General features: G+C 43.7%; 1 protein-coding gene across 2 annotated transcripts in view; it reads right to left on the reverse strand.

The window, feature by feature from the left end:
- Positions 1-8397: 8397 nt before the first annotated feature.
- Positions 8398-26796, reverse strand: part of ARHGAP15 (Rho GTPase activating protein 15) — a 461972-nt gene continuing 443573 nt past the window's right edge. For both annotated transcript variants that reach the window (XM_054044309.1, XM_054044310.1), the window contains exon 14: positions 8398-9677. In XM_054044309.1, coding sequence (XP_053900284.1) covers positions 9494-9677 — 184 coding nt within the window. In that variant the 3' untranslated portion in view covers positions 8398-9493. The remainder of the gene's footprint in view (positions 9678-26796) is intronic.

Genomic DNA, 26796 nt, shown 5'->3' on the forward strand with positions numbered 1-26796 from the left:
GGAGCTGGGGAGCTCCATCCTGGAAAACCCCCAGGCTGCAGGCCTAGCTGAGGGCCTAAGGCAAGTACTAGGGTTGCAAAGGGGCAGCCCAGCAATAAGTAGAGGCCGGAGGTCCAGACCCAACCTTGCCTATGATGAGTGGGGTACACTGCAATCTGCCCCAGGGCGCGGGGGTGAGTTGGTGACTAGCAGTAGCCTACGACTGAGGTGAGGTGGGGGTAGTGGGTGGGGATTCCCCTGAGTGGGGAGACCTGGAGAAACAGTGGAGGTACTGCCAGGGGGCAGCACAAGTGACAGGGTCACCCGGGGTCTGGGAGGCACACGGGGGCCAGTGGTAGCGCAACACCGGCCAACAGGGGGGCATTCTGGAGGCTGGAAGGTAATTCCCTGAGACGATCAGCAGGAAGAGCCGCCGGGTGAGTCTGCGCCCAGTTACAGGTGGTTAGGGTACTAAACTAGAACTTAAGAAACCTGGGTTCAATTCCCTGTCTAGTGATAGCCTTCCTGCGTAAGCTTGGGCTAGTCACAAAAGGCATGTCTACACTTACTGGGGATTGACGCTGCTGTGATTGATGCTCCGGCAGTTGATTTAGCAGGTCTAGTGAAGACTTGCTAAATCGACCACAGATCACTCTCCTGTCAACTCGGGTACTCCACTGGAATGAGAAGAGTAAGAGAAGTCAACTGGAGAGTGTCTCCCGTCGACCCAGCATGGTGTAGACACCACAGTAAGTTGACCTAAGCTACATCAACTCCAGCTGCATGAATAATGTAGCTACATTATTAGTGTAGACCAGGCCTAGACTCAGATCCAAAAAGGTATTGAGATCAATGGCAGTTAAGTACCTAAATACCTTTGATGATCTGTAGCTTCAGTTCCACTTCTGTAAAGAGGAGGGTAATAGTATTTCATAGAGGGGTTGTGAGCCTGATAAATACATTAAAGATTGTGAGGTACTTAGAGCCCATGGCAAAGGGGTCATGTGACTTGTAAGTGCCATAGATGGGTACTGGGTGGTTGCTTTTCTTATCCAAGGGTAATTATTTGCTATCATTTTTAGGAGATCAGGTCACTCACACATGGTAACAAATCTGTGGCAAGCTAAGAGTTTATGGCTATCACTGTGCTGCACATTAGGGCAGAATTCATTGGACGAGCTTGTGGGGGTAGAACACAGACCCCTACTGCTTGAGCTAACAGAGAATCTCCATTAGATACTAGCAGGAAAGGACGAGACACACAATTGATTCCATCTACAGAGGGCAGAGCTCTATGCACGCACCACCAGTTCATGACAGCATTATTTACAGCCTTTTATATTATTACATGTTCAAACAAGGAGTGTTGGAGATGGATGTAGATTATCAAATTATTAATTATTGATTTTAAAATGATGCCTGCCCCATGGTGCTTACAAATTCATTTCACATATAATATAACAAGAGGGATGGCAAGACAGTGGAAGGAGTAGGGAAGGAGTGGATCTGCAGGTGGGATTTAGAAGATGAGAGGGATTGGCTTTGTGGATCAGCTCAAGAAGTGTGTTCCATGTGTAGGTACATCATGGAAAAAACACTGAGATTGTTATGGCAGAAGTGGACAAACCAGGGACCACTAGTGAGCAGAGCAAGCAGGGAGGTGATGGGATGAGACTATATCTGTTAAGCAGTGAGGAGCAGTGTTGTATAGGGCCTTAATGACATGATTTCTGAGTAGAAAGTCAAGAAAACTAGTGTAACCTAATAAGTTTTATATGAGAAAAATCTTTTTTTCCCCTTGAACTTTAGAGAAAGGACCAATAGGAGAGTGGAGGCAAAAGGGATTTGTTGTTCTCTTTTGGGAATCCCAAAAGTGGAAGGAAGAATTGAAATGTACCATACATGCTGATATGTTCTAAATAAATGGTTTCCACTCAGGATAAAGACCTAACGGCCACTGTGGGCAGCTCAATGCACAGTAGCAGACAAAAGCCAAGAAGATATTTGGTTACGTTAAGAAAAGGAAAGAGCATAATACTGAAAATATTATAGTGCCATTATATAAATATAATGTATGGCATGTGCTCACCTTGAGTATTGTGGGTTTTGTTCACCCCATTTCATAAAAGATATAGTGGAAATAGAGAAGGTACACTGAAAGCAGTGAAAATTATTAGCAGCTTGGAAAATCTTCCATATGAGGGGAGATTAAATAGATTAGGACTATTTAGTTTAGAGAAGAGATGATAGAGGTATATAAAACAATGAATTGTACAGAGGAGTTCAGTCAGTCACTCCTATTTAGTCTTTCCCATGAATCAAGAACAAGGGGAAGGACACACAGTGAAACTAAAAGCCAAAGAAATTAAAACTGCTATGATACAAGTAAAATACTTTCTTACAGGATGCATAATTAACCTCCAGAACTTGCCAGATATCACAGAGACAACGAACATAGTAGGATTTAAAAATGTATTATAGTCTTCTATGGATAACAGTTACAGTAGGATAAAAATGTGTATAGCATGAAAGCCACTAACTGCCTGGGTTGGGAAGAAACCTCCTCTATAGGCAGGTTATCCATAATTATGGGGTTTCTTGCATCTTCTCACCATAATGGTCGCTGTTGGAGACAGACTACTGAACTAATGGGACCACTGGTCTGATCTAGGTGGCAATTCATATTTTCAGGAGCAGAGAGTACAGCTACATAGGGCCAGAAACTCCAGTAGCAGATGTTTTGGTTGCTACTGAGCATGCTCAATAGCAGTTTAAAACCATTATAAGGACCATAAGAACAAAGTGCTCCACTTAGGAAGGAAAAATCAGTTTCACGCATACAGAATGGGAAAAGACTGTCTAGGAAGGAGTACGGCAGAAAGGGATCTAGGGGGTTATAGTGGACCACAAGCTAAATGAGTCAACAGTGTGATGCTGTTGCAAAAAAAGCAAACGTGATTCTGGGATGTATTAACAGGTGTGTTGTGAGCAAGACACGAGAAGTCATTCTTCCGCTCTACTCTGCTCTGGTTAGGCCTCAGCTGGAGTATTGTGTCCAGTTCTGGGCACCGCATTTCAAAAAAGATGTGGAGAAATTGGAGAAGATCCAGAGAAGAGCAACAAGAATGATTAAAGGTCTTGAGAACATGACCTATAAAGGAAGGCTGAAAGAATTGGGTTTGTTTAGTTTGGAAAAGAGAAGACTGAGAGGGGACATGATAGCAGTTTTTAGGTATCTAAAAGGGTGTCATGAGGAGGAGGGAGAAAACTTGTTCACCTTAGCCTTTAAGGATAGAACAAGAAGCAATGGGCTTAAACTGCAGCAAGGGAGGTCTAGGTTGGACATTAGGAAAAAGTTCCTAACTGTCAGGGTGCTTAAACACTGGAATAAATTGCCTAGGGAGGTTGTGGAATCTCCATCTATGGAGATATTTAAGAGCAGGTTAGATAAATGTCTATCAGGGATGGTCTAGACAGTATTTGGTCCTGCCATGCAGGCAGGGGACTGGACTCGATGACCTCTCGAGGTCCCTTCCAGTCCTAGAATCTATAGGACTGGAAAGGTGGATCACTGAGTCCAGTTCTCTACTATTGCAGGCAACCCTGCTATATAATTCAGCAAAAAGTCAAACATTTCTGCACCTCAGACACACCCATTGTCCAGAAACATCTTGTCATAAACAACATAAATTGATTCCGAGCATGAAGAGAGAATCTCTGTAGAGAGGCTCTCTGGATTTTTACCACTCAGACCTATCATTAGGGAAGCCCTTGGCAAACTAATTTGTGATCCGATATGGAGTATTTGAAGGAATTTAGAGGGTTGGAAGTTCTATCACCCCCACCCCTCCTCACAGGCTGCAAAACCTATTAAAGTCACAATTATCAAGCTCCTTCAAATTGAAATCCACCTTAGGAAGAGCATAGAAGAGGAGCTGAATGAAATGCTGCACTGTAAAATTCCTGGAAGTTTTACCACTGACTTCAATGGGAGCAGAGTTAGGCCAATCCTGCTTGGTTTTGAAAAAAGTCTTATCCTGTATCCATACAGCACTTGCATAGCCAGACCTTCAACTTGGTTGGCCTCAAGAAAGTACCAAAATATAAACGTTAAATAAAGATGTCTGTTCTGAAGGAGTACACTGTAGTTTTCCTTAAAGGTTATTGAAGAGTATTTTAACTGCTATTATGGATAGTGTGCAATCTGAGTTGGTACTTTGCAAAGATATAAATGACACACACACATGGGGGTAAGACAGTGGAGACTCAGGCCTTATAGACCACTGGTAGCTTTTTGGCGATAGGTGGCCAGGAAGCCTTGCAGAAAGGTGGGTTCCATGCACAGGTATCTGTTCTGAGATGACAGCAGCTCAGCCTGCCTATCTGACACAAGATTGGCTTCTTTTGTTGTAAATGCTGCAGTCTGAACACTTTCAGGAATAAAGAGAGAAGCAGAGAGGGCCGATGACTTTAGCGTTGATTCTGCTGACTCACTCTGCATGTGTACTATACTTAGCCACAGTAGTGCTAATAAGGCTTTTAATAGTATGTGTAACCTTTCTGCCCCTCTGAGTTGGTAGCAACAAGGGCTGGGTTCTGTATCTAGGGCAGGGGTCGGCAATGTTGGCATGCGGCTCGCCAGGGTAAGCACCCTGGCGGGCCAGGCCAGTTTTATTAACCTGCTGATGCGGCAGGTTCGGCCGATCGCGGCCCCCACTGGCCGCAGTTCGCCATCCCGGGCCAATGGGGGCGGCAAGAAGCTGCGGCCAGCACACTGCTTGCCCGCGCTGCTTCTTGCCTCCCCCATTGGCCCGGGACGGCAAACCGCGGCCAGTGGGGGGGCCATGATTGGCCGAACCTGCCGCGTCAGCAGGTAAATAAAACTGGCCTGGCCTGCCAGGGTGCTTACCCTGGCAAGCCGCGTGCCAATGTTGCCGATCCCTGATCTAGGGGTTCAGTTTCAATAACACAATGCAAAACCGGCTCGAGCCCCCACCCAGTAACCTGGGACAATTACATACCGCCCCCTGGGTGCCTCTAAGAGGCAATACTTCCCCTCTTGCAAGCACAAAGTCTGAGTGTAGTAGAAAATGTTTAATAACATGAGGTAAACGACATCAGCATTAAATTGGAAAAACACCACAAACAGGATTCATAACACAAACCATGAGCAAAAGACCCACCCCAGCAAACTGGGCCGTGTCCTTTCCCTTTGATTCTTGAATCCAGGAACCCAAAAATCGCCCAAAGTCCAACACCCCAAAAGTTTCTTTAGTCCAGCAACCAAAAGTCCAACAACCCAAAAGTCTCTGCCCTGGTCAGTGCAGCCCGAGTTCAAAAGTTTATCTGCAGGGTTTTACCCCCCCCCCCCCAGCCTGGGTGGAAAGGGGGGGGAGAGAAAAGGGGACACGCAGGGTGTTAAGGGGCACCTTACGTGGTCTGAGGCCAACTGCCCGCCCCTCCGTGGGGTTCCGCTGCAGCCTTCACCACGAGCTGAGCCGCTCCACTCCACCAGCTGTCCCGTGAACTGCTCCTGCTGACCCACGAACTGCTTCGCTCTACCAGCCACTCTGCTCCTCCAGTGCCCCCGCAAACTGCTCCGCTCGTCGCAAATGGCTCTGCTCCACTAGCAATATAGCTTCAGGCTTCTCCGCTGGTTAACACAGCACTCAGTGATCTCAGCTCTTTAGTGATTTCAGCTTGTAGTAGGGGAGCCCCAGTGCTGGTGCACCATTAGCCCAGAGTGAATTCTATTCCCCATAGCAGCCTGTAAATAGACTCTCAATAGAATCAAAATTAGCTCTGCTATTCAACAGTGGAGAGAGAAGGAGGTGGTGCAATTGGTGTTTCAGACCCTCAAGGGGGGGGCAGGTGTGTGCCATACCTTCAGGTACAAATACCTGTCCCTATCCTCTCTCAATTCACTAGGTTTTGTAACCCATGCCCCTTGTCAAGCGAGTGCTACTTACGTGATGGTGAGACCCCTCTGTCATAAAACAGTTTCATTGTCTTTGATTCACATAATCAGGGTAACAACACTTTATTCCTCCTGCCCCAATAACAGAGAAACTGGGGATCCCACCCCATCCAAAGTACCACCTTCAGTTGCTGTATCTCATGCCAGGCGGGTGGGTGTGCCTATGCAAACAAGAGCAGCCTCTGGAGTTCTTTTCCACACTCGCCATAAGTCACCACCAGATGTCAGGGTAGAGCTCGTCCTGACTCTGCTTATATATGCAAAATATAATTCTAGTTTTATAGGCAGAGTTGGTCGTGCCTCCTGTAGTTAACGTTGCATCACACTTTCCATTTTTCTGGTTTTCAGGGGCATATAACTTTGCCAAACTTTAACCATTTGGGCTGGCATTTTCCATGCTGGGTTTCTGCCTCAGGCTGAATTTTTTTTGGACAAGGTTAGCAAAAATGGTGCAGCTGTTTCTCTGAATGAGGCTAGGGGGAAATATGTTGTTTTGTTCATGTTTAAACGTTCTTACATGGTTCACTGAGAAGTGTTAGCACATATCATACTTTGGAGAAGGGACTTGAGATGTACCTTGTTGTCATTGATGTGCCTTTTGCCATCCTGTGAAAAATCCACCAAATTTGGCTAAGTTATGGGCATCTGAAAATCTCAATTTGCACATGCTCAGTAGACACTTGCTACGATTTGGCAGCTCCAACCTGTGGCTGCAGAGCTGAGCAGCTGCTCTTTCTGGTTGCGGGCAAGGGGAGGGCACAGTGGTTCCAGTTACACTAACTGAGGGCAGGGAGACTGTCTCTTCCTTGCTTTCAGTGCTGCTCCCGCTCCTGTCTGGGCAAAAAGGAAGAGGTGGAATAAACTGACGGGATACACTAACAGAGTGGTGAGGAGCTGGGCCTGTGGGGGCGGCGATGAGACCTACTGTGACAAGGGTCTGCACAGGATGCAGCTGTTCTTGTGGTGAATGTGGGGCATGTAGTAAATGACCCAGGGTCTATAGGCTATGGACTAATTGATAAACTTAACCCCCTGAGTGCCTTGGAATGATCAGGGTCATTCAGGGGCCAGGCTGCTGCATTGGAAAACCATCCCCAGTTCACCACTTCCTTGTACCTTGTGTAGTCACTTAGTCATAGTAAAGGTTAGTGAAAAGTGGGTCTCACATGCTGCCAGATCAGAGGGGCTTTGTATCCACTTACACAGTGTTAAATGACAGCCCAAGGAGCAAAGCAGTGGAGAAATAGGCCCAGTGATTTGTAATCCAGCCCGGAAGACATGAAGACCTGGATCATTGTGGCCAGATTATAAAATGACAATATTTGCTCCAGCCTCCTGGCCAGCCACTGATGAAGAAGGTGTTTTGGAAGCTGTAGCCATATCTATCCAGGAGTCCTTTTAGGACCACAAAGCTGTGAACTTACTTGATTAATTGAGAACAAACTCCTTCAATAGAGGGTGAAGTCAGAGTTGTCGTCATGACTTCCAACGTTCATCTCTTTCCACTGTTATCTCTGTCTTGCTGGTTAAAGTGACAGCAGCTTTTCATCCTGAGGAGCTGCTCTCAAGTAGGCATGGGGCTATGGAGCTGAGTGTTTGAGTGTGGTTGGCATTTGAGTCAATAATTTCCCCCAGTGGATTCATGTGGTTGTTAAATGGGATGGGGGATAAAAATGGAATCTTATGCAATGTCACATATGCGTGCACTGATTACAAAGGCATCCTTGCTTCGATCCACAGCAAGGTCTAATAGGAAGGGACAGACTCTGCCCCATTCAGATACTACAGGGTTGGGACCCAGATGAGTAGTTACACAGAGAGCGCTGCAGACATTACAGTGCTACCTTTTAAAGTCAGGAATCACCAAATCGAGGCTTGTGCAGACTTCACATCCACACAGTTAAGAGAAACCTCTATGCTCCAGGGAAAGCTTTTGTTTGTATTTTTAAGAATAACTTCTGACTCTTACAGGCTCCAAGTAACATATGAACATTTCACTGCTGACAATACTGGGAATTACTTCAGTGACTGTGAACACCCATGGGATTGTAATATGAATGGTGTTTATTAAGGAATACACTGAGTTTCTGACCATCATTCTTCCAGTCCTCTAAACAGTACCTTGTATGTTGCTGTGGTTATTTAATGATGCAGCACCATCATTATACATTTATTCTCATAGATGATCACTCTAAGGAGCAACCTCTTCTGCTTAACAACTCGGTATTTTGTAAAATGCTGTTGAACAAAGCCAGCATAATTCCTGACCTGTTAGGGGTGATACTTGAGACATATCTCTCATGAACAGCAGATCTATGCATTAATCCTGTGTTTTGGGGTCTTTAATTGCTTTAAATATTTGCTTCTAGATCTTTGTTTCACACACTTTATTTACATGGTTTATTTTTCATTTTATGAAAAATCGATAACCAGACAGACTCTTTACCACACTGGATTAGTTTTATTTATTCTCTTTGAACTTGATTAAAAAGCTGTCAAACATAAGTGTACATTTTATCAGCAGAATACTTTTACAAAACAGGGTGGAAGATGTTTATAGCTGGAAACATACATTTCAAAATAAAACAATATTTGATATATTCTAGACAGTTACCCTTTTGTTTATCCATGACAACTGAAACTAACCATCAAATGCATAAATTGATTCAAGTCTAGCCAAGTAATCCTAAGGGCATATAAAAAGGCTTTTTTTAAAGTTCTTTCTAGATGAATTTAATGTAGTTCACCAATAAAGCATCCTCAGGAGCATAATAAAAATTCTACATAACATGACATAGCGAGGGAAAGCGGGAAGATGTACAACGTGATGAAGAATCAAAATGGATGTTACATTAAAAATGAGCAGTCCTGCAATTTCTAAATTTCATGTACAGCATTTAAGGACAAAATGTCTAGGCTTTAATTTTGTGTTTAATTTTTTAGAGAGAATGTTTATAATACTGCAATAAGTGCAGTTTGCACACTTTCTCTCTCTTTAAACATATTCATTGGAAACTGTTTTGAACTGTCATTTTTGCTAGGGGAAAAATTACTATTCAACATGTTTCCATAACTTTCACTGTACATCAAAGGGAAAAGGTATGTTATTTTTACACCAAAAATTGGTTATGAATGATGAAATATGTCTGTTTCAATTTAATTGCTTTTAATATATTTTTAAAACCATTAACCTGCATTACTGTTTATCTTGTTGTGCCATTGTATATGCTGGTAAGCAGTATGTTTTTGACCATATTCAATATACCCATCTTGAAAATAATGGGATGAAAAATGAGACTTGGAATTTTAGCAGAATGAAACTCTCAAAGGGTTAATGTAGAATACATATAGCAAATGTTGACAGTATTTTTTATTCCAATGTTTGAAAATTAAACACAAAATCATCATTAAGTTTTCACAAAATGAGGCATCTGTCACTTGAAAGAAAAAGAAATATTTCAGAAATATGTTTACAGAAATGTAAAAATATTAGACATCAAGACAGATGTGAACATTTTCAATAACAGGCCCTGTCTGTCAGTCTTCCTCAGAGCTGAAGATCTTATTGTACTCACTTAACATAAGTTCAACTATCTGGTTTTGGTACAGCATGTGTACTGCCATGTTCCCTGTCTCCTTTTCAGGTCTAAGGAGTGTTGGTCCAAATACAATTCCTAAGCTTTGTGTTGTCATAAGATTCACGGATTCCTTGGCTGCTATCCTGTTGACAAAAGGAAAGAATTGGTTAAAGATGAGGGATGTCAAAGGAGGCATTGTTGCATTTGAAGCAAAGAAACACATTTTATTGATTCTCCTATCAGTAATGTTTATTTGGTTAAATTATCCCCCTCCCCCCCCAAAAAAAGTGGGGTGAGAACAGGAGTTGATAACTTCTGGCAACATGACAAATGATGAAAGCAAATTTATATGTAGACAGCAAGACCTTTATTGGGTTGAGATGTAGGGCCTCAATTTCAGTACTCGGGTAGGAGTGCACTATTACACAACTACTTTATGGAGTCCCTTTATTTTTTGTTTGTGTGCACTCATGGCTAGATGCACACTATCCCATTATGTGCATTTAGACATTGGGGGCTCCAGGAAGGAACCTATCTACTTCTGTTAGCACAAGTTCCTGTACTGGTGCAGTGTTGGTGTGCATGGAAATATTAAATGAAAGACCACATGAAACTTTGCCACTTCTGTCAATCTCAACCTAGTTACCTAACGGGTGCAGGAATGAAAAGATACTTTGAGAAGAAAGGTAAAATATATCAGTATGTGTGACATGTCTACCCTGACATAAGGCTTCCTAAAAGAAAATAAGACCCTCCATCTTAATTAAAGACTTTGGAAAATAATGCTCAGGATTACAGCATTAGACATATTAGTTTTCCATATAATTTATGAAGCTGTTGACTACAATATTAATATTAAATGTTGATAATCATGCATCCTTACAGAGAAGACTTTAAGGATCAAGAAGTCTGATTTAAGAACAACACAGATTTAGTGGATAAAGTTTAGGTCACCATTTCTGAAAATTTGACCCACTGGGCCAGATGCAAATTAGCGTAGTTCCACATCACTCAATGGATTTACACCACTTGGGGACTTGGCCTATAATCTTGAAAAATACTGTCTAGTCAGAGAGTGGAATAATCTTTTAAAGAACTACTTAAGAACTATAACTTACACTAGGGGTCAGCCCCAAACCCTAATGAGGTTAATGGAAAGACTCCAATTGACTTCAGTGGGCTTTGGAACAGTCCTTATGAAAGCAAAACTCCAACATTTCTGATATTCTTTCCTGGAGAACCCCAGTGAATAGAAATCTGTTTTCTTTAAAAATATGTAAAATGTAGTAGAGTGGAAAGAGTCTAATATATGCATTTTTAATAGAATAAATTATAGTCAGCCCCTACCCATGAATGCAGACTAAAGGTACCTTCAAAACTTAAATATGCACTGATCTGCTTTTCATTTATGAACACTTTACAAGAGAGTAGTTTTAAGACTTTTTGTCATTCTGAAAGGAGAAGTGGCTTAAGAATCAGAGTGAACGTTTTGGGGAAAAAGTACTATTCTCTCTCTTTCCTTCTTCATCAGACGTATCTTTTAAAAATACTAAAAATTAAAAAAGCACAAATTCTTCTGTTTCTAAATACTTTTTGCAGAAGCTACATTAACGGTGGCAAAAGCTGCATGAGACATCATCTATTCCATCCCTTAGAGAAAGATTTCTCTCCTGTTAGTGGGTGGGTCATGCAGTGAAGACTATTTTGTAGTGGAACCCTGCCAATCTTGTAGTTTACCACATTCCCTAAACACAAACACTCATTTAGGGTTTTTCGCATGTATAAATAGGAAGCATTACTGTAGTTCTGTCTCATATGTGTAGCTGTGGTGTCCATTACACAAAGCACTCTCCATATGGCACTAATCAGAACATCTTATTAGTTTCTTAAAATATAACATCTTTATTATAAATGAAAAAAGAATACATTATATTTTCCACTATGGCAATGTTAACATAGCATTGTTCTTCTCAGGGAGGGGTTAAGAATGTCTCAGAAGTTAGGAAGAAAAACTACTTGTTAATAGCTTTGGTGCCAATTGAGTAAGTGTGAGCATCTGATCACTGTCATACATTTTATCCTAGTTATTTATTGCTACAAACATTTTTTCCTAATACCACTCAAGAGTTGTCAGGTGATTAATAAAGCCCTGATCCCACAAAGATTTATTTGTTCATGTGCTTAACTTTAAGCACATGAATAGTTCCAATGACTTCATCTGGACTTCTCATATGATAAAAATTACATGCATAAGTAATCTTTGCAAGCTCAGTGTACACAACATTATATTGGCAAAGATATGAGGATCCATTTCACCCAGGAAAAAGTCATGTGCAATATGTCTATGGTGTATATTTTGAGAGGTAAGCATTCTAGCGCTTACTGTGGTTATCGAGTGAGATGATATGCCTATTATTAAATATGAAATCATCCCCCAAATATGCAAAGCTAAACACTAATGTTCACATGAAGGAACAAGCTACAATACTGGCTTCTAACCTAGTAAATTTCTAAGCCAATTATTATTTCTTAAGTGCCAACATTGTTTGTTGCTGTAAGCCATGAAAAGCCAAAGCCAGATCCTTGGCCTTAAGGAGGCTACTTTGCACCATTCTGGCAGGCTGCCATCCTTGTGGGAGCAAAGGGGTGAGGTAGGGTGTGAGAAGAATCAAGAGCAGAGTTCTAGGCAGGGATAGAGATGTGCAGAGTCTCTATAGCAAGGACAAGAATTTTACATGTGCTTTGACAGGTTAGTGGTAGCCAGGGTAGAGATTTGAGCAGGGAGTAACACATTCCAAGTCATGGGCAAGGATGATGATTTTGGCTGGACTGAGAGGCAGTGAGATAGGAAGTGGAGCAGTGAGAGGGAGTGAATGAGAGGATAAATGAGGTGGGGAGCGGGTCAGAGAGTGACAGCAAATAAGTGGAGTGTGGGTCAATGGTGGTGGTGAGGTGACTGAAGTGCGTGAGTTGTGTGGAATGACAGAGGCTAAATGTGGTGGGCAGGCCGAGGAGCTGGGGGGGATGAATGGGAGGATGAGTGTCGGGGGAGGGGTAAGTGATGAGGCATCACCACGTGATGTGACTATCACCAATGGTGTTCGGAGAGAAAAAGTTTGAGGTAGAAAGGAAACTGAGTAGTTATTTGAAGAGAGAGAGAGTTGGGCTGAGGTAGGAATGGGGTTGAAGAAAATATCTAGTTGGCTGGGAGGAAAGAATGGTAGGGAGAAGACAATGGCATGAAGAGAGAAGAAGAAGACCACAAGCCCAGCCACTTAAAGGTATTTAAGCACCTAACTCCAATTGATATCAAATACTTTTGAGGACCTGGGCTTTATGGCCTAATCCAAAGCCCAATGTAGCCACTGGAAAGACTTTCACTGATTTGCAATGGGCTTTAAATAGACATGTAGGTTGTTGGGAGAGGTAACTCAGGGCTAGATCCACAAAAGGGATTTGGGCACCTAACTGCTACTTAGGTGCCTAAATCTTCAAAACCCATGGTAACCCTGTAAGCACCTAAATTCCTTTGGTGCCTACATTTCCATTAATATAGCCACCTAACTCTCCCCATGAATTGCATAGGTGCCTGGGTACCTAACTTGGGGTTGTGGATTCCACTTGGCGGTAGGATGCCTAAACATTAGGCATTGCCACGCTGAGCCTCAGTCTCTTTTGTCTATCTAGCCCTGAATATTTAAGTACCGCTCCCTCCCTGGCTCAGTCCCCAATGGCATCAGCCCGCAGTTGCAGACCACCACATAGGGGATAGTATATTGCAACCTCTTAAGGTGTGTAGTAGCAGAAGTGCTGCATCCAAATGCCCAGGAAGAAATACTGTCTCTCTAAGGCAGAATGACTCCCTGTGCTCTTCCTGGGCCATATCCCCTGAACACAAAGAACCGTTTTAGGCCTACATAAATAACTAGTGGTGTCATAATCTTATGGTCCGGTGGACAGGGGCACTGGTCCACACGTCAGGAAACTTGAGTTTTATTTCAAACTCTCTCACAGACCTGCTGTGTGACCTTGGGTAAGTCACTTTACCTCTCTGAATCTCTCTTTCCCTGCCCATGGTTTGTCTGTCTTGCCTCTGTAGATTGTAAGTTCAGTCGTTGTAGATAGTTCTCTGAGAATATCCACTCAGTCTGCAGCGGCAATAAAAGAAATCTACAGAATGTTGGGAACCATTAGGAAAGGGCTAGATAATAAGAAAGAAAATGTTATAATGCCACTTTATAAAGCCATAGTATGCCCACACTTGAAATATTGTGTGCAGTTTTGGTCACCCCAATTCATAAAAGATATATTAGAATCGGAAAAGGTACAGAAAAGGGCAACAAAAATGACTATGGTATGGGACATCTTCCATCTGAGGAGTGATTAAAAAGACTGGGTCTGTTCATCTTAAAAAACAGACAAAGAAGAGGGATATAATAGAGGTCTATAAAATCATGAATGGTGTGGAGAAAGTAAATGGAGAAGTGTTATTTACCCCTTCACATAACACAAGAACTGGGGTAGCAGGTTTACAACAAACATAAGGAAATCCTGCTTCATGCAACACACAGTCAACTCGTGGAACTTATTGCCAGGGGATGCTGTGAAGGCCAAAAATATTAACGGGTTCAAAACAGAATTAACTAAGTTCATGGAGGATAGTCCCATCAATAGCTATTACCCAACATGGCTAGGGACACAACCCCATGATCTGGGTGTCCCTAAACCTCTGACTGCCAGAAGCTTGGACTGGATTAATAATCACTGGATTATTGTCCTGTCCTATTCTATTCATTCCCTCTGAAGCATCTGGCATTGGCAACTATCAGAAGACAGGATACTGGACTAGCTGGCTCATTGGTCTGATCTAGTATAGCCATTCTTATGTGCTTTGGGGCAGTGCCTGTCTCTCACTATGTTTGTGTACAGAACATGGCATGGCTAGCACTCATTTTAGATGGACCTCTTGGCACTAATGTAAGATTACTGAATAATAAAATCTGAAGTAGAAACTTTTTTGTATTATAGTGGCTGTATTGCTGACTTTTGAGTATCATCACCAAAAATATGAACTACTTACCAGCCTGGTCTGAGTTATAAACAATTATAAATTGTTTAAATGGTCTGATATAAACTAGACCTAGAGAAAAATGTAATTCTTATTTGAAAGACAATTTTAAATGCTATTTAATTCAATACAATCTGAAGAAAATAATTATGACTTGTGGCTTTATACCTTTTTTTTTCAAAATAAAAATTATTTATCAATGAAATTATGGTTGCTGTATTATATCCACAGTGTAAATTACTCCTGTAGTTGTGAAGTGAAATTCAGTTTATTAAAAAAAAAAGGTAAAATGGGCAAGAATTCATTTTTGGCAAGAGCAGAAAAACGTGATATACAGCCGACAACATAAAAAGGGAAAGGAAATGCCAGAGCTACTTTTTGTCAAGCCCAAATGGAAGGAGCAATGATCCATCCATTTAAGATTATTTTAGAAACAATCTATAATCCAGTGCTACAGATGTTGGAACGTCGTCAAAAAAATTGTTGAGCCTTATGCTGTGCTAGATTTTTTTTTCCTCCAAAAAGTCAGTTGAATTGCTAATTCAAATAATGTTTTATAGTCTTTAAGATCGCAAGCCAAAAGAAACTCATATTGAAAATACAGATCTCCTCATTATTATTAATAATGAAAAGAATTAGTGATGTATTAAAACAGTAAAGTATCTGATTGGAAAACTCTAATATCAAGGACAGCTATATAAGCAAAAATACTTTTAAAAATTTGTGCTTTGGCTGTTGCCATGGTAACTGGAAGCTGGAAGCGATGTAATTGACTGCAGGACAACTATACAGTTAAGGTCATTACTGTATAGGGAACATAGCTCTCCAGTTCTATGTAAACTTACAATTTTCAGACACTGGCTGTAAAATCATTATTGATTTTGAAGTTTGGGAATCATGGTGGGTATGACAACTCCTTCAAACAAACATCTCTTAAGAAGGGTACTTAGTGTGAGTGACTAAGAAACAGGTAAATCTTTCAGATTGGTGACACTGATTAAAATGGGTAAGTGTTCTTACTGAAACATACACCAAAATCTAGAAAGGTAAATCAGTTTACATTTCCCCAGAGGAAATTATTTAGTATTGATAATTCACTATATATTGTAGTGAGTTGGCTAGTGTGTATTAGATGGAATCAGAACTGTTCAACTTTGTTTCATCAGCCCTATATGGTTACTGAAACCTGTTCCTTGACTCAAATATTGGAGAGAGGAGGGCGTCTCTGTTTTTGGAGAAACTGATTTTGGCAATGTTATTTACTATTTATTTTAAATTAGATTAAAAAGTTAAATTTAACAGCCTGATTCTGCCACTCTTGCAGTGACTGGGCAAAATATAATATGACTAAAGAGCAACATGATGGAACATTAACAAAACCAATCAGAATAGTTAGAACAAACAAATGACTCCACTTTTGAAACATAGATCCTCAGCTGGTGTAATGCCTGCCCTATTCCCTGAAGGGAATGGAGCCACACAAATTTACACCCGTACAGACTGTTACTCTGGGGGCATTGTTGTCAAGAGCATCACAGCTTCTTCTAAAGTGTGGAGAAAAGTAATCAAGGAGTAAGCAAAAGTAAACAAGGAGAAAAGTAATCTCTCAGCTAGGCAGAGTATAGCTCACCTACAGAATTATGCACATGCATAATTAACCTATGGAACTTGCTGACACAAGATATTGCAACCAAGACTTTGGCAGAATTCAAGAAAAGATTAAAGATGTATCTGGATAATGAAAACTCTACCATTACATGAGAGGGGATAAAAATGTATATGTGATTATACTTCCTTATTCTTCTGGGGACAGCCACTAAAACCCTGGAGTTAGAAAGAAACTTCCTCTATGGATACATTATTCTTTACTTGTCCATTGCAGTGGCTTGCATCTTTTCTGAAAACTGGTACTGGCTACTGTCAAATACAGATCACTAGACTAGATGGACTATTGGTCTGAGCCAATATGTAAATGCCTATAACCGCATTTAGTGGGTCAAAAACTGCATATTCCACTGATTCACTCTACCAGTAAATATTCCAAAATTAGCTAATATCTGTTTCCTATACGTAGTCAGGCACATGGAAATGGAAAGTCTTAGCTTCAGAAGTAACCTGTTATGGGAGGGGTGGGCAAACTACAGCCCGCAGGCCAGATACATTTTAATCCGGCCCTTGAGCTACTGCTGGGGAGTGGGGACGGGGCTTGCTCTGCTCCGGCGCTCCAGCCGGAGAGTAGGATTGGGGGATGCTCCATGCAGCTCCTGGAAGCAGCAGCATGGTCCCCTCCGGCTCCTATGTATAGGGGCAGCCAGGGGGCTCCACTCTGCACGCTGCCCCCGCCCCAGTGGGAACCACGGCCAATGGGAGCTGCAGGGGCAGCACCTGTGGACAGGGCAGAGCCGCCTGGCTGCGCCTCCACATAGAAGCCAGAGACGGGACATGCCACTGCTTCCGGGAGCTGCTTGAGGTAAGCGCCACCTGGAGCCTGCACCCTGAACCTCCTCCCGTGCCCCAACCCTGTGCCCCAGCCCTGATACCCCTCCCGCCCTCCAAACCCCTTGTTCCCAGCCCAGAGCACTCTCCTGCACCCCAAGCCCCTCATCCTCAGCCCCACCCCAGAGCCCGCACCCCCAGCCGGAGCCCTCCCCCCGCACCACACTTCCCCCTCCCCGCACGCTGAACTCATTTCTGGCCCCACCCCAGAGCCCGCACCCTCAACCAGAGTCTTCATCCCCTTCCGCACCCCAACCCCAATTTTGTGAGCATTCATGGCCCACCATACAATTTCTATTCCCAGATGTGGCCCTCTGGCCAAAAAGTTTGCCCACCCCTGTGTTATGGGAATGGTTCAATTGCTTGCTATACTGAGTGTGCTGGCATTAGGGATATAATTAGTTAACAGATCTCTTTGCTTTACAGTTGCAGGCTTTTGGGTTGGCTTTACATAGTAGTTTCCTGATTGTTCATATTGCATTTCTTTTAATCAGTGTTGACATATTAAATTTTGATTTTTATGATGCACTGATCGTAGCTGAGCATTTTACACTTTCCTTCCCCCCTGCAAAAGCTGACTTGCAGAAGTAAAAAAAAAAAAAAAGAAAGAAATAAGAATAAGAACAGGTATTGCATTATATACTTTGCCTTAGTGACAAGATATTTGGGGAGAAATCATCCAAGCTTGAAATAAAATCTTTATTGAAAGTAATTCTACATTCATGCCAGTCAGACGCATTGTAGGATCAGAACAGATGTCCCAGGGGAAAACTGTGCACCAGTCAGGGTTGATTACTTGGACCTCCTATCAGTTCTTAAATCACTGACAATGGCTGAGGCATTCAGTACAACTTTGTTTTCTTTATTCGGAAATAAAGTTAATATACTTACCTTAACTGTACCAAATGTACTGGAAAATAACCTGATAATAAAAGTGCCGTCCTACAAAGTGATAATGTCTGTGTGTATAAGCACATGTTGACAGGGCTTTTGCAGCCTAGTAGTGAACTATTAAGAAGGAAGTACATGTACCAAATGATGCACAGATAGCCTATCAGGTTTTCTGTGACTACATTTCCTTTTTAGTCAAAGCCTCTGGTATATACTTTTCTGATATACAGCATATTACAGTAAAGTTATTTTCTATTGCAAACTTACTTCCACTCAGCAATGTTACCCATTTTTCATGACCATTGTTGTGTTATTTGGTATTACAAGGATGACCAAGATATGGAGTTTGATTCTGGGAGTCATTTAAAGACATTGGCAACAGTAATCATGCAGGGATAATCTGCATTTTCAGGGGACTACGTCAGTTATAGGGTGACCCAACTCACCCCAAATAGTGAAATTCATTCTGTTCAGACAGCTAGTACGAGGCCTATACACCACTTAACCCATCTTGAGAGATTTACCAATGTAATCAATATAATAGAGCCCTTGATACCAATACCATAAGTCCAATTTGTTTAAACTGTTAGCTCATTGCAGTACAATGGAGATAAATTTAAAATATAGTAATAAATTGGGATTCTCAATATTTTATGATTGCAAACAAACCCTCATTATTTATGTACTTTATGGATGATTTGCTCAGTGCAGTGCAGTGGTATTCACTAGCTGATGAAGCTAAGTAAATGCAAACACTATCAAGGGAATCTCTAGATTGCTGTTTGTTAACTTCATATACTATGTTTTGGGGGGGTTCTCTGTGCATATGTACATAGTATCTCAGATTTATACTTTATAGTGGAGTGCCAAAATATTATATTACAACGCATGCCCTTTTCAAAATGTACTAGGTGGCTTGAATGTATAATTCAGAGATTATAGGAAATACCTAAAATGATTAATATAGTTATAAACTGTTTTTTTTCACCAGCCTGAAATACTAATGTGCTTAAAATTCCTATTTGCTCCAAAATGTTGAAGTCAAAATAATAACTATATAAGATCAGTAATGGAGAAACCAAGTCATAATGGGTAATATGCTATCTAACAGAGGTCAGAAATAGTTCAGACATACTTAAGGGTTTGCTTTAGCTGCAAATAGGCTTAGTGGTTCCCTGGCCTCCAAAAACGTCATAGCTTCCTGCCCTCTGCAGCTGCTAATCACAACTCTTTGGGGGAAATCCCTTCTCTTCAGAGGCTCTGGGACACAATATATGGAATTTGGTGCTGCCTCCTTCTCCAAAATAGCCTTCAGCTCTGCTCATTCAACTACCATACATGGTAACGGGGCAGCTGATAATGACACTAAGGAGAATGGGTATCCCCCTAGCTACCTTGCGGTTTGAGTTCTTCCTTGGATAAACTGCAATGGAACCATGAAATCAAAACAATGGCTAAATGAAATCTAAGGATAGGCTCCTACTTGACCCAAAGATCAAGCAGGAGGCAAGCTGGAGAAAGACATTCATTCTGGCCATTTGGCTTTACCCTGAGTTTAAGAGGAAGGTATTGCAAAATTTCACTCTCTCCCCTCACCGCGTACCAGAGCCAGGGCTCCAGCTGAGCCCAAACGTCTATACCACAATTAAACAGCCCCTTAGCTGAGTCTCATGAGCCCGAGTCAGCCAGCATGGGCCAGCCACGGGTGTTAAATTGTAGTGTACACGTACCCAGAGAGACTAAGGGTGGAATCCACAAAGCTACTTAGGAGACTAAACCCAGATTTAGACACCCAATTCCCTATTGTGATCCACAAAACTCCTGCCAAACCCTGTAGGCACCTAAACTCACTCGGTGCTTATGTTTTTCAAAGGAAAAATTCCCTAGGCACCTAAGTTTGAAATGACCCACTCCAGAGGATTTGGCTTGGAAGTCATACTAAGACTGGCCCTCTTGCAATTTTTATCCGGTGATAAACTTGAACATCATCTATTATATTTGGCTTGTACAGTACTTAATTCATTATTTGTGACTGAGCACAAAGCGGTTCTGATTAATATTTGAAGGGGATACAGCTAACACATTTGGGCTAATCATTTTAGCACAATGGAACATTTTACCATTAGCATAAAGCTAGTCTGTGCAGGAGGCAGAGCTTTCTGAGGAGCTGGTCCAAGATTGTGGAACAAACTCTGCCTTGAATTAAGGACCCTCCCAAACCTCACCACCTACTGCTACAAGTGCAAGGTGCATATCTTTGACCTGCCTTCTCTAACATAAACAAATAGCAGGGTGTACCTTTAGAAACCCTAAACCAAAACCCTAGTAAAATAAACCATTGCGAATGCAATTTTCCCCATAGGGGAGAGGATGAGAGAGAGAGAACAAACCATGTGTACAGATGTTGGGGCTAGCTCCACAAAAGAAATTAAGACATTGCAATGCCTAACTTTTAGGCACCCTCCCACCTAGTGGAATCCACAACCCTGAGTTTAGAGTCTAGGCTCCCAGTACAATGCATGGGGAGAGTTAAGTGCCTAAGAATGGGATTCACAGAAGCCAGGAAACTGACTAGGATAGCTAGTAGGAAATGCCGAAAGAGGGAGATGGCCCTAAACCCTGCCCCTCAAAGGGAGCTAGGCACCTAACACAGGCATGTGGGAGGCACTTCTCTCTACTTGGGAGCCTAAGTGTTGAGCCTTCTTCTGGCTTTATGTGCTTACAGTTGGTGGTGGTGCTGTAGGAGACCTAGGTTTGAATCCCTATTCTGCCTGACTTGAACCCAGGTCTCCCATGTGAATGCCCTTCTCAGCAGATGGTTGGATATTTTGGGGTGAGTCTCTAAAATATTTATTGGAGCAGAGTGAGAATGACTCCATAGTCTAGTATTTAGACCGGGGTTCTGGTCCCTGCTCCAAATCAGGCAGAACAGAGATTTAAACCTAGGTCTCCTACATCCCAGCTGAGCCCTCTAACCGTTGGGATAGTGGTTACAGAGAGAGCAGCCTTTTGTGCACATTAGGCATATATTCTGAGGATGCCTACTGGATCAGGCCCCCACAGGTGAGGGAACCCCTAGTTTGAGAATCCTGCTGAGGCTCAGGCGCTGAGCTGAACAGCACCATCAGGACTTAGGTAGCTTTGTTCTTGCCCACTGGCAGAAATTTAGGCACCTCCAGGTTTAGGTGGCAGTTGAGCAGGGGTTTTGAGGATCTCAGTGGCACCTAAATGATGGACTCAGGGACCTAAAGTGGCAGTTAGGTGTCTAAGTCCCTTTCTGGGTGCAGTTCTTGAATAGTACGGTTATGGAGGTGGTATAAGAACCTATGCAGAAGAGAATAGATTCAGACTCAAATATATGAATAGCTCTACTCACTACATCCTTGACTGGCTTTGTAACTTTTGCCTCTGGAAGCTGTTATTTTTTAGTTTATTATTGACTTGTACAGCAGACCAGCCTAGTAAATAGCTCAACCTGTCCTGGTGCCAGGATCTATAAGCTTTTGGGGTCTGTATGTCCCAGAAGGCAGCAGATACTTTTATATGAATATGGCTTTAAGTTTCTAAATTAGTTTAATTTTTGTAATTCAAGAATGCCTTAAGCCACGTTTCCTTGAAACATGAAAAAATAAAAACAGTTCGGTAACAATCTCACTTGAATCAAGAACTGCAAAAATAGAACCTTTATCATCAGCACAGCACATCCAAAAATGTCTTTGTAAAATAAATCAAATTATATGAGTTAATTGATTCCAGGCAACATCAGCAACTGCAGGTGGAAACTGAATAACAGGATGTTTATTAATGAAGGACTATTAATCAAAATTGACAATACCAATTCCTGTTTCTTTTATTTGAATTCTACCTGCAATGGCCAGAGACACATTTGTCAACTTTTTAAATACAGATTTGTAAGAAATGGAAATATTTAACACTTGGGATTTTATCCGGAGATATAGGGCTATTTGTTTAAACAGTGAAAGGATATCCTAAATCCAATGTGACAAGCAATGCCAAAGATGCCAGTGGTAATTAATTAGCACTTAATTTAGACCACAGAACAACAGGATATGGAATTGGTGCTCAGTGCCATTTCCCCTTAGGCTCCATCTCATGAGGGTCAGGAGTATGGCTGTTGTGTTGAAGGTCAGTAAATAAATTGGGGGAACACATTGACACTGGACTTTTCATGATAGATATCCTTCACCCTTGTAACTGCTTCTGGCTATCATTGACGAGAAAAGGACTGTGATTGTTTTGTGAGGAATGCTGTGTACTAGTGTGAGTCAAGCAAGGTAGAGTTTGAGCTCACATGTCACATACTACTCACACTAGATGCTTCCTACAGAAACAGAACTATTGCAGCATGTATCTGTCCTGGAAATACACTTTTAAACACAACTGGGAAAGCTTGAGGAAGCTTGACAAGCACGCAAATTCACTTAAAAGAGTTCTCAAATTTGCTAGCTTTGTGAGTTTGCTTTTAGCTTAAGCTTAAGCTTAATTACAATTAGTGGAAGAGTTTTAAAGTGAGGGGAGAAATTAGGTCAGCAAGCAAAAATGCACACATTTCTTCATTATGCTGTGGACTTTGTCTCTAATAATAATATACAGCACTTGTACAGAACTGTCCATCCATAGATCTCAAAGGTGGGGTTAGCATTATTATCCGCATTTTACCAATGGGGAAACTGAGTGTCTGAGATGCTAAGTGACATTTCCATAATCACACAATGAGTCTATGCAGAAACTAAATACCAGATCTCCTGACTCCTAGTCCATTTTCCTAGTCATCACATATGGCCACCTTTGGACAACATGTTCAAAACAGAACGTGAAAAGCATGCACAAGGGCCTGCAAATGAACTAGTAAGGTTGTACACAATTGCACATAATTGGAATGGTTTATTTTAAATATGCTGGTGAGAAAAATAAAAAGCGGCTATAACCCCTGGCATTGTGTACAATAATAGAATCCTCATCCTTCATAGCAGGCTTAGTGCTTCAGCCAGACAGTGCTATCACTAACCCTCTCAGCTGCTCTACTCTTCTCCCAACAACTGCAAACTCTGGGGAAGGAGATGGATTTGCATACATAGAGAGGGGGATATGATACTGCCTGATACAAATACTCATATACCCCATTTTTTTCCCTTTGCAGTTCAGTGGCCATGAACATTGCTGTTCAGATACCAATAGTTTTCTCAAGTTGCCAGCAACAAATGATACCCTGCTACACTTCAGCAAGTCATATTTTTTCCCAGGATACCAGATGTAGAAACACTAGAAATGGTAGTGTGACCCCTTCACACAGATTTAATTGGTACTGCAGATCCTATGCTGACTGCGCTACCACAGCTTTATATAGTAGTTTCCCCAGCAGGGCTGTGTTGTCTCATCAAAGAAATACCTGACCAGACTACAGCCCTCAGAAAATATCCCAAGGAACCATTGGGTTAAGTATTTATCTTTGCTTTCACATCACCATACTCCTCGCAGTGCCCTGTACATATCACCTCTCGAGCCCCTGGGTGAAAGTGCCATTGAAGTCAATTACAACTTCTTCAGAAGTGTGTTTTTTATCCACGAAAGTTTATGCCCAAATAAATCTGTTAGTCTTTAAGGTGCCACTGGACTCCTCGTTGTTTTTGTGGATACAGACTAACATGGCTACCCCTCTGATAATTAAAGTCAATTGCAAAACTCCCATTGCTATCCATTCCTTAGCCTGTTGCAGTGTGCAGTCATGGTCCTTTTGTGTTGAAGCTGCAATAATCCTACTGGGGGCAAAGATGTGGACCCAGAATATGTTTCCAAAATGTCCAGTTTCTGACTTAATGCCCACATGTAGTCATTTGGCTGAAATTTTCACATTGGGAAGCTCAACTTTAGGCAACCTGTCTGAAAATGTATCTGTTCCAATGAGTCTTGAAAGCTCTGAGGACGAACTTAGCTTTATCCTGCCAATAAATCATAATTTTTATCTAGTATCATGTGTAACCCCTTTGGGGTTTAGAAAGCATAGCCCTTTAAATCTTTTTCCTAAGGGGAGGGGGAGAGTTAGCAAAAAGGAGGGAAACTTCAGGGGGAGCGCTGGAGTTCCAGGGAGAGGGAGAGGCAGTCTGCAGCCCTGAAAAAGTGAAGCAGCAGAGAACCTGCCTGAAGCCTGGGAAGGACAGGGCCAATCGGGGACACCCCAGGACAGGAGCCAGGAGGAGCACTGTGCCAGGGAGGAATTGCCCGAGAAGGACAGGCTGGAGCTGGACCCAGTATCACTGCTGCCCAGAGCTGCATGGGGCTGTGAGTACTGGGGCTTGTGACTCTGCCTTGGGGACAAGGAGGGAGGCTGTTAGCTAGTTAAGTGGGGAGGTGGTTGCTCTGTGTGGCTTTGCAGAAGAGGGCACCGGAGGGGTTTGTTGGGGGAAAGTTCACTGGCGCCGAAGACGACCAGGAGCACCCAAGACTCACCACTGGACTGGAACTTTGCTCAGGACTTCTGAACTCTGTGTGCAGACACATTGCTCGGTGTCTGCCCTTCCAGACTGTGCTACCACTGGGCCTGTGGGGCCTTCGCTTGGATGCAGCCCTGTCTTACTGCTCCCCCTATATTTCCCCTTGTTGTTTTTCTCCTCTCATCCCTCTGTAAATAAATATTTCCCTTGTTATATCCATTGTACTTTTCCTGTGGGTGTATGTTAGGGTTACCATTCGTCCGGATTTACCTGGACATGTCCTCCTTTTTGTGCTAAAAATAGCGTCCGGGGGGAATTTGTAAATCACTCAAAATGTCCGGGATTTCCCCCCTCCCCTGGCAGAGCAGAGCGAGCGGCTGGGAGGGCTGCAGGAAAGTCACGGGCTGGACTCCGGAGCAGCTGTAGAGGAGCTCCTCCCCCGTCCCTCCCTCCCTGCATTCTGAGCCGGCAGCTCCTCCTCCCCGGCAGCCCCGCGCCCCGCTCCAGCAGCACTGTGCAGGGCCAGGGACCGGGTTGTGTGTTGTGCTGGGGAGCGCAGCCACGTGTCCGGCTCCACACAGAGCCCAACACCATGTTCTGAGCAGCAGGGTAAGGGGGCCAGGGGGCAGGAGAAGGGGCAGGGAGGTTCTGGAGGGGGCAGTCAAGAAACGGGGGGGGGTCGGGAGTTCAGGGGGGGGGCTTTTTGGGGGGAGTGGAGAAAGTTTTGGGCAGTCAGGGTACAGGTAGGGGGTAGGGTCCTGGGGGGCAGTTGGGGGGGGTCTTAGGAAGGAGCAGTTAGGGGATAAGGAACAGGGAGGCTTAGTAGGGGGTGGGGTTCTGGAGGGCAGTTAGGAGCAGGGGTCCCAGGAGGGGGCAGTCAGGGGACAAGGAGCGGGGGGGTGGGGGGCTGGGAGTTCGGGGGGGGGAGCTGTCAGGGGGCAGGAGTGGGGAGAGGGATCGGAGCAGTCAGGGGACAGGGAGCAGAGGGGTTTAGATGGGTTGGGAGTTCTGGGGGGGGCTGTCAGGGGGTGGGGAGTGGTTGGATGGGGAGTGGGAGTCCCAGGGGTCTGTCTGGGGGTGGGGTTGTGGATAAGGGTTGGGGCAGTCAGGGGACAAGAGGCAGGGAGGCTTAGATAGGGGGTGGAGTCCTGGGGGGCAGTTAGGGGCAGGGGTCCCAGGAGGGGGCAGTCAGGGGACAAGGAACGGGGAGAGGGTTGGGTGTTCTGGGGGGGCAGGAAGTGGGAGGGGCAGGGGCGGGGCTAGGGCGGGGCTCCTCCCATCCTCTTTTTTGCTTGCTGAAATATGGTAACCCTAGTGTATGTGTTCACTCTGGGGGGTTTGGAACAGGTGCCCCTGGGGTGGAAGGAATTTCTCCTGCTGCATTCCTGCGCATGCCTTCTCTTAGCCAGAGCTGCCTGCAGAGCAGACTCCATCTTGGCCACGAGGGCGCTAAAGTTACACATGAACAAATGTTTCTGTTCTATATGGCATGGGATGTTCTTTGGAGTTGTGAACAAGAAGTGTTGGCAGCGAATGGCTTCATAAGGGTCATAGCACAACTGCACTTCCCGTTCTGTGAACTGCTAGATATATATGTTCTCTATAGAGTATGCCATTTTAGGTGATTCCAACACCTGAAAAAAATGAGTGTATTGGCCCACTAATGTGTGTCGTTCCCCCCACCAAAACAATAAAAATCAAACCAAAGACCCATCCCTAAATCTTTGTCCTACAATCTCCCTCTCTTGTTGATAGGATGAAGGTCTATGCATATAGGTCTGCCTAAGAGCAATGATTGAGTATGGTATGTGAACCCTCTACAAGCTACTAGTGCAGAGGTGGGCAAACTACGGCTCCTCCTCTGCTGTCCTCCCTCCCCTGCAGCCTCCACTTGCTCCGCTGCCAGTGCAATGCTCTGGGCGGCAGGGCTGTGAGCTCCTGGGGCAGCGCAGCTGCAGAGCCCAGCTGACCTGGTCTCTGTGCTGCGAGATGGCGGCGGTGGCGGCAGCGTGGCCCTGCTCCAGCCGGGCAGCGCGGCTGTAGCACTGCCAGCCACCGGTGCTCCAGGCAGCGCAGTAAGGGGCAGGGCCGGCTCTAGGATTTTTGCCGCTCCAAGCAAAATCAATTTTGGCTGCCCCCCCCGCCCCATTTTTTTCTTACCCCACCCCCAGCCCCGCCTCAACTCCGCCCCTTCCCCAAATCCCCAGCCCTGTCTCCTCCCCCCAGGCTCTCAAGCCTAGGCGGGAGGGGGAGAACCGGCGCGTGCGCCGCGGCCGCTGGGAGTCTCCCCCTCCCTCCCAGGCTCTCAAGCCTGGGAGGGAGGGCAAGCAGCGGCACGCGAATCAGCTGTTTTGT

This window comes from Malaclemys terrapin, chromosome 11 (assembly GCF_027887155.1).
Source record: "Malaclemys terrapin pileata isolate rMalTer1 chromosome 11, rMalTer1.hap1, whole genome shotgun sequence".
Lineage (NCBI taxonomy): Eukaryota > Metazoa > Chordata > Testudines > Emydidae > Malaclemys > Malaclemys terrapin.